Here is a 9,013-nt window from a genome sequence, read left to right on the forward strand (position 1 = left end):
CCCTGTGAAGAAAACTATCCGTGACGCCTCTGGAAGCGGCCCAAAAAGTTCGAAGTACCACCTGTAAACGGCCTTAACCCGCCCGAACGTTTTTATGCGGCTCACTTGACAGTCGCCGAACCGCACCGTCCCGCTTAAAGAAAAGAAAGCGCGAATGAAGCACAAAAGCCCGTAAAAGCCGCGTGTCTCCGTGTCTCCCCCTCACCGCTGTCGGCGGCGGGGCGCACGGCGCACACTTGAGAAAGAGAAAGGGTTCGAGCCGCATTCCCTCTCTCAAGTCCCTTTCTCTCTCTCTCTGAAAAGTTGAAAACAAAAACAAGAAATGTTTTGCGAGTCCTACCGCGCATGCTCAGCCCGCGCAAAAGGCGTAGCTTGGCCGGTAGTCGTGCGAAATTGCATTGTCGTCGTCGCGTTCTCTTTTTCGCGCAAGCCGCACCGTTCAAAAAGGAAAGTTGATTGGAAATCTACGGCGGTGATGTATTCATCGCAAGACATCAAAGGTGTGTTGCGAGGTCAATGCCACGCAAGCAACTGCGAGTGCGATGGCTACAGCAGGGCCCTCGACAACTGCAGCCAACCTGCGGCTCCTCACCAAGTGACGTGGTGCGTTTACTGCGGCCACAGCCCTGTACAGCATGCACGGATTAGTAAGTGCCGCCTTTATTTCATGTTTTTGTGCGTGTGTCTGTGTGTGTCAGTCGAGGGGCACGCGTGTTCGGAACACCGTTGAGTACCCGACCGCTTCGGTATGCACTTGTCCGTGGTAATAACGTTGCGTTGTTCCGTGTGACGCTACCGAGACGTATGCCGTTATTGCACTTTAGTTTTAGTTTCACGTAGGGGGAGGCACTCACTTGATCGAATGACGTTTTAGCGAACGCCTACGTTTCACCGAATGACACTTTAGCGAACAGTCGGACGCCACGAAGCGGCGTTTTCGGGTGGGCCAAATGGGTTCACATTTTTGTAATGAGCCGCCGCAGACTGTCGCCTGTCGCCGCGAAGCGGTGAAGCGCAGCGCGGCGGATGGGTTAACGCGCGCCCCCGTTATTCGCTAAAACGTCGATTCGCTCAAATGTCGCTGTTCGCTAAAATGTCATTCGCTCATGTGATATCGACCCGCGGCGGCGGCCCAAAGGATTGCTACCCGTTTTTTACGCGTATTTTTATGTTTGACTGTCTTGTTCACCCACCATTGCCTGTTATCGTCTTTTTTTTCTTCTTCTTTTTTTCCCCCATTTGGCGGCGGGCTAACAGGCACACCTGCGTACGGGTCTCAACCTTTCTGTCTAGCCTTGCACGCTGCCGAGTGAGTAACCCAACAGTGCAAATAAAAATTATTATTAATAATATATCCTGTGTGAGTTCGTGCTGTCGGCATCGAGTACTGCATAAAATGACATTACAACAAAAACACATAGCCACCCAGCACATACAGGTACTATGTGATTGTTGCACCCCCCCCCCCCCCCCCAAAAAAAAAAAGAAACAGTTAAGTTATTTAGAAGTCCTCACGTCTTGTTTTTCTTTTTCTGGGTTGCATAACTTTTTTTTTTTCTGAGGGGGCGGTATTGTGATGATTTTACACTCGGCCGTCAATGTCAAAGCTTGTTGCACAGCTTTTTAAACTAAAAGTGGAGAAGACATTCCACAAGTGACTTTGTATAACCCCAGACAATTTACAGCCATGTTTATTTCTACAGCTCTTTCTGCTTAAGGGAAACAAAGATGGTGCTAGAGCACCCATTCATCTGTGCCTTTTAGATAATACTGTGGGCTTGGAAATTTAAACAAATGTTTAATGCCAGCTGCTGACCAGGAAGCTAATACTGCCAGTAAAAACATTTGATGTTCTCGTGTGATGCCAGATTCATACCAGTTCCATGAATTGAAGTAATGAAAGTGTCATTTTTGCTGCCATATAGATAAAAAGACCACGTGAGGACAGCATAATTGTAGACATTGACAGTATTTATAACTATACGACATCAACAATGACATTTCTGACTTCATGCAGCTTGATTATTCGCTCTGTTTGCAGGTATATTTGAAGGCGAGTCATCCGATTTGTCTGACAACATGCAAGGGTCTACTTCGCAAGGTGCCAGCATCGGTACCTCTGAGGTCATGAACAACAGCACCTCCACTGCTGCTGAAATTCTGCTTGGTGAGTACCAACATGCATATGTTGTGGTTAACACGGTTGTTTTGCAATAATTGAATCAACTTCCTGTTCACGTGGTTAAAAAGTCATTAAGGCAACAACTGTCGCCTTGATGACACGGGCAGGATTCCCTTGATTGTACTGTTATCAGCTGTTGAACAACGAAATCATGTATGTTCATAAATTCATAAACAGCACTGGCACAGTGCACACATTAGTTAAGCATAAAAAATGATTAATACTGCTAGGGATAGCAATTGGAACATTGGTAAGCTGGTTGGTGAGCGAGATATTTGTGCAAACAAATCAAAAGACATTTGTTGTCATTTGCTATTATTTATGTAGTTTAAAAGGTTCCATTTGATTTGTATAAAGCAGCTGTGATTTTTGTCTGCGAATTCCTTGGTTTTTGGATGCTTTCACCATTTTAGCACTGGGAACTAGCTAGACAGGCCAAGGGCACAGACAGCTTAAGTTAATTTTTTTTGGAACTGCACTACAATACCATTGTACAGGCGTACCAGTGAAACCTAAATAGGTGTCTGGGGAAAGTGTTGTACAATGTTATATATGTATAATGTGTAGCGTTTTTTCTGAAAAAGGAAACACCTTTTCAGAGCGACGTCTCCGCTGAGGACACAGCATCTCCTGGCCCAAGGATCTTCTGGGGCATATCGACAAAAATCGTCTCTTGTGGAGGGCCTGCCGAAATCATCAACCTAAATGACGCTACTTTGGAGAAGGCTGTACTCCTTTGCCTAACGGTGTATTATGTCAAGGGCATAACATACCCCTCGGCATTTGCGCAAACGTTGGGGCTCGTGCAAAGTGCGATAAGCAATGGTGAAAAATTTCCCCGCTGCTGGGCTAACAGCAAGCTCGTAAAGATTCTCGAGAGCATGAAGGTTACGTAAATGTACATATGTTTACTGCGGCAAAGTCACTGCAGGTGTTATTTCACAGAGGAAGAATATCCCTGGCTTTAACGTAAGAAAGTACTCGTTCATCTTGCAACGCAAGTGCATAAAAAAGAGTAGTTTTTTGTAAATGCACGATTAATGTAACAGCCTGATGACGTACAAACCAAAGTATGCTTGTGCCATTCTTTGCGGATCCTAGTGGTATATGATAACATGTTGCAATGTTGGTATTTGTTATACAGTAATGGGCACAAGTAGATGTGTTCGGATTGCTGAACGTTAGCGCAAGACGCAGATAGTGATGCTGTGATATTTTCCAGTAAGAAACTGAATACAGCAGCTCCTGATCTCTTTTTTTTTTAGTTAATACTGTAATACGGTTTGTGTCACTTGCATAACTTACCTACACTCGGTCACATTTATTTCAGTAAAAAGAGTAATAAGTACTTTGTTTAACAGTAATAAATATTCTTAGGAATGCAGAATCTTGATCTCACTGTATTCTTTGTTGAAAAGTGCTTGGGTACAGCTATTCCATGCTTCGTACAACGAAAAAGGGCTAACTGTGATAGTAGTGTGAGTTCTTAATGTGTTTGTTCGTTTGAATTTCAATAAATGGATTATACACCCTTCAACAGACTGTGTGGGCTGTTCTAAAAATTACTTAACTTAATACTTTATTGCTCTAAGCAACCTAAAAGCAAAAAAAAGACAAAGAAGGGACATACACCACGAACTGGTGCTAACCTTCAACGGATTTAATCAAGCCTGTCAAACCCAGCGCGATAGTCTATTGTGTGTGGGATCCTTTTATCACGAAAGGTTGGCGTGATAGACAAGACTTCACAGATGCGCGCTGGGTTTGACTGACTTTATTAAATCAGTTGAAAGTTTGTGCCAGTCCGTGTTGTGCGTGTCTCGTCCTTACTTTTTTTTTTTTTTGCCCTTTTTAATTTTTTTAGATCTTAATGAACCAATTAGCCCAAACCAAAGCTTCAATTCAGCAAATACTTTATTGCGCTCGAAAGAAAAATTGAATATGATGGGCGTGCCGCTTAGAGGAAAACAATTTTGTCTTGAAATCGGCTGTTCTTTTTTTTTGTGTAATGGAAGCTAATACACTCTAAAAAAAGTTTGTGCGTCTACTTTCACGCACAACACTTCGGAGAGCCAATCACCACAACTTACGGAGGCTGCTCAGCAAGTGACAATGCCAAAACATATGTTTAGACCAAAAAAACGCAGTCTGAGTTGTGACATTAAGCAATGCAAAACGTCACGCTTGCATTGCTTAATGTCACAACACGAACTGCCTTCTTTGGTGTAAACATATGTTTCGGCATTGTCATTCGCTGAGCTGCCTCCGTAAGTTGATTGGCTCTCCCAGTGTTGTGCGGGAAAGTAGAGGCACGGGCTTTTTTTAGAGCGTAATGCATAATTCCTGACACTTTCTAATGAAACTCATTGATCCTGTTAGCAGAAATTGAAAAATAACGTTCCCGATAATCCTGCATGTGCCTAACGCTACAGGCGTTAGACATCGCATACTTAAGGGCGCTAGTTATTTGGCTCTATAGCATGTTACACTCGGGTATTTAATAAGCTCACATTTTGAAGGCTGGGAATATACCATATACGTTTTTGGAGCAGCAACAAAGGTATACGACGAAAACCTCCTTGTGTCGCTCGTCAAGGGAAGGGCACCCGTGCACAACCAATTATATATCTACAGTTATCCGAATAGCCCGCAGAAGGTGGTTTGTGCGTTGGGTTACGTTCCGATTCCGCGGTTGTTTCTTCTAGCGTGCCAGAAAACGGTTTATATTTTGCAAGACTATGCTTTTGTCACTCTTTCAATGTCTGGTTACTCTTACAATGCTTTTTCGCAACACCACTCGTGCAAGATTTCTCCCATTGATAGGCACTTATCAAACCAATGTATACAATTCCCCCATCGGTCGACGAGTTTAGCAAGCAATTCTTGTGTATATAAGCATACGACAACGCGAGCATTGTATGTGTGGGGTTGTGGCGTAGTGGCTATGGTGTCCGATTTTCACTTCGCGGGCGCGGGTTCGATTCCCCTCTTGTGACGTATGTTGTGTTGCTGAAACTTGTGTTCCAGATCCACAAACAACTAGTCGGAGCATCATGCCGGCTGTCTATGCCCCCAAGTATGCGGAAAATGGCGCAAAAATGGCGTTGTAGCATAATTTTGCCGCAGTTTTAAATTTTAGGCCGCATAATCGTAGGCCGCTTATAGCCAGGAAAATTTTGATCTTAAATACCGCATGAAATTGCCACGCATGTCAAAGGGCCTGGTAAATTCAGGCCGCATACCTGATCCGCGTGAGAACGGGCCGCTTGAATCTGGGCCTCATAACAACGGGCCGCATAAGTTGAGACACCTAAACCAACTGCTTGTAAGCGGCGAAATTTTGACCCGCTTTCCTGCCTATATGCGTGCATTTTAGCCAGGATCTAACTAAGAGTGTATATGTATATGTTACAAGCAAACAGGAAAGAAATTAATGGTGCAATAAAAAAAAACATTTCAACAAGGAGGCGACATGACACACATAAGCATGTTGGTAGTCTGCAAAGGGCACCTGACATTCTATGCCAAAACTCTCCCTGCAACACCACAACTCCCACAATTTCGAGCCTGCCCTTTAGCACGCGAAGTGGAATCTCACCAAATGAAACATATGCAGAAGCATGTGCATCAGGTCATGGCAAGGTGACAATGGCTTCCCCTGATATGTTTCAAGTTAACAGGAGTACATATAATTAATGCTGCAATACAAAACTATTTCAATCGTGGTATCTTAGTTAAAAGTGGAACCTCATCAAATGAAACATACATGAACCCGTCATCAACATGAAGCTGTACTCTGGACCATGGACCGCTCCGTGGTGGCTTGCAAGTCTTATTACTCGGTTTGCCAAGATAAGTGCTTCGACCGGATGCTGTTCTTAGGTCTAGTGCTACCCCCTGCACAAAGTGTGGAAGCTCATCCTCCCCCTTTCTGCAGAGAGTAGAGGAGATCTGAGAATGGTGTTTGATCCAAGCGCTTAATCAAGGTGAGGTGCGCGATAAGACTGGCACGCCTTTAGGGCCACCGTGTCATGGCGCCAATAGCACAGAGCGGTCGACAGTTCAGTGTTCACCTTCATATTGATGACCGGGTGTACACGCTTGTGCATCAGATCTTGCCACGCACAAATGAACACATCGCTACCTCACACGGATCACTTCACATTATCTGTTAGAACACTCATTGCCACGCTGCGACTCCCGCATTTTGCGCTTGGCTTCTTGCACGCAGACAGGTTGAGTTTCCGCAGATAAAAGCGGAGCCTCACCAAAAGGAACATGTGTACAAGCTTTTGTGCCAGGCCGTGGCAGGTTGGCAGTGGTTTCCCGAGATATGTGGCAAGCACCATAGTAGTCAACTTGTCAATGCTGATGTTCAGTATCTTTTTTTCGTTCACTCTGAATGTGTTCTCTGCATGCTGCAGAAGTTCAAGCACGTTGCGAGCAGGTGTGAACAGTGGGTTGGCTTTGTTTGGGGTGTATGATTTAAGCTTAATCAGGCTAGTGTTTGATGTTGCGGGTGCTTCTTTCAAGAATGAAGTCTACTCTTCACAGAGTTTCTGTTTTCTCACAATGGCTCGTGAGGTGTAACCAGCAAGGAGTGGGCATGGAAACAGTCGGAGAATGACGTCGTCTAACCCTGTCTACATCGTTGTGCAGATCCTGGCTTCCCTGACTATCTCGTGGACAGGACCATCGTCATACCCTCGAGCCTTCACCGCACCATCGGCGATAACGCAAGGGGCGTTTTTCAACCTGACACGCTCTGGCGGCGGCACTTTCAATGTTTCCGCCGAGTGGCCGCAGCTAGTCCTCGTACCGTTCGCGCAAGCCGCCGCATCGACATCATCATTCATGGACGGTTTTCCTACAAGACCGGGAAGCACCTACAGTTCCGTCAGTGGGCATGGAAACAGTCGGAGAATGACGTCGTCTAACCCTGTCTACATCGTTGTGCAGATCCTGGCTTCCCTGACTATCTCGTGGACAGGACCATCGTCATACCCTCGAGCCTTCACCGCACCATCGGCGATAACGCAAGGGGCGTTTTTCAACCTGACACGCTCTGGCGGCGGCACTTTCAATGTTTCCGCCGAGTGGCCGCAGCTAGTCCTCGTACCGTTCGCGCAAGCCGCCGCATCGACATCATCATTCATGGACGGTTTTCCTACAAGACCGGGAAGCACCTACAGTTCCGTCAGTGGGCATGGAAACAGTCGGAGAATGACGTCGTCTAACCCTGTCTACATCGTTGTGCAGATCCTGGCTTCCCTGACTATCTCGTGGACAGGACCATCGTCATACCCTCGAGCCTTCACCGCACCATCGGCGATAACGCAAGGGGCGTTTTTCAACCTGACACGCTCTGGCGGCGGCACTTTCAATGTTTCCGCCGAGTGGCCGCAGCTAGTCCTCGTACCGTTCGCGCAAGCCGCCGCATCGACATCATCATTCATGGACGGTTTTCCTACAAGACCGGGAAGCACCTACAGTTCCGTCAGTGGGCATGGAAACAGTCGGAGAATGACGTCGTCTAACCCTGTCTACATCGTTGTGCAGGTTGGTTCCATTCCGTCATTACATGCTAAGAAAACCAACAATGTCTTTTATTTTTCGTTTCCATGCCCCAGTGTTTGTTCTGAACTGCTTGTAGAGTGTATTGGCGTTTTAAAACTGCTACTAATTCTTTCTGGCGACGTAGAGACTAACCCCGGCCCTATGACAGAATCCCAAGCCAAGCAGTTCGCAGATATGTTTAAGATGATGCAAGATTTGAATGACCGTTCTTTGAGGGCGGAGCAAGGGCAGAAAAGTTTAATTAATACTGTAAAAGAGATAAAAGAAAACCAACACGTCATTGAAGCAAAAATTAACGCTATTGGAACTAGACTTTCTCTTGTTGAAACAAAAGTATCCGCACTTGAGCTTGCCAACAATGAAATTCGCGCGAAGCAGTGTCTTGCGGAAAGCACTAACTTCGCCAATCGGCTTGATGATCTGGAAGATCGGTCGCGCCGAAATAATTTAGTTATCTACGGAATTCCAGACGTTCAATCAGAAACTTGGGCTGAAAGTGAAAAAAAAGTGCTTGACATTGTCTCCCATATCCTTGATACTCAGGCTCCTCCCGACTGCATTGAACGCGCGCACCGAATTGGGCCCTTCGTTGCTAATAAATGTCGTCCGGTAATAGTAAAGTTTTCTTCATTTAAAGACAAGGATAAAATATTTTTCTCACGGTTCAAACTAAAAGGAAGCGCCACGTACCTGAGTGAAGACTTTTCACCAGCAACGCGTCTTGCCAGAAGGAAACTAATCGAATTTGGGAAAACAAAAAAATGCGTATTTCAGTTGCGGTATAATAAACTATTTATTAACAGGCAGTGCTACATGTATAACTCTTCAAATGATACTATCTTCGAGCTGAGTAATGGCGCTAAGGCGCGTGCGGCAGAAGATACAGCGCCAGTCTCTTCTAACAATTCGCGGGCATCTACATCATCATAGCAGGTCGTGAGGGGGGATGGTTCACGCCACGGTGCAAAACAGGTGTCCGTAGTTTTTACTAATATAAGAAGTGTCATACGTCACCGAGATAATCTGTGCTCTGTCATTGATTCCTGCTGCGCTGACATCGTGATTTTAACTGAGACTTGGCTTTCCTCCAGGGTAAAGAATTCTGAAATATTTTGCTGCGAAAAGCGCTTCAACATTTATCGTTGTGATAGGGGTGATAGAACTGGAGGAGGTGTATTAATCGCAGTTGCCGCTCACATTGAATCGTTTTGTTTACGCTTGACTAGCGATTTAGAAATCTTGTTCATTTGCTTG

The 9,013-nt window shown here is 45.5% G+C and overlaps 1 protein-coding gene across 1 annotated transcript; it reads left to right on the top strand.

Annotated features, from left to right (window-relative positions):
• Positions 1–475: 475 nt before the first annotated feature.
• Positions 476–3,167, top strand: LOC121835063. Its single transcript, XM_042288995.1, has 3 exons — positions 476–647; positions 2,042–2,167; positions 2,782–3,167. Exons 1-3 carry the CDS (start codon positions 476–478, stop codon positions 2,796–2,798), a joined length of 315 nt encoding a protein of 104 aa, XP_042144929.1. The 3' UTR covers positions 2,799–3,167.
• Positions 3,168–9,013: the final 5,846 nt, after the last annotated feature.

This window comes from Ixodes scapularis, unplaced genomic scaffold (genome assembly GCF_016920785.2).
Source record: "Ixodes scapularis isolate PalLabHiFi unplaced genomic scaffold, ASM1692078v2 PGA_scaffold11__112_contigs__length_91849675, whole genome shotgun sequence".
NCBI lineage: Eukaryota > Metazoa > Arthropoda > Arachnida > Ixodida > Ixodidae > Ixodes > Ixodes scapularis.

Excerpts from the sequence above, each read along its gene's own strand:
- LOC121835063 (XM_042288995.1), top strand. The coding sequence starts at position 476 with ATGTATTCATCGCAAGACATCAAAGGTGTGTTGCGAGGTCAATGCCAC. Across the intron at positions 648-2,041 it reads TGTACAGCATGCACGGATTA|GTATATTTGAAGGCGAGTCA; the intron begins GTAAGTGCCGCC and ends CTCTGTTTGCAG.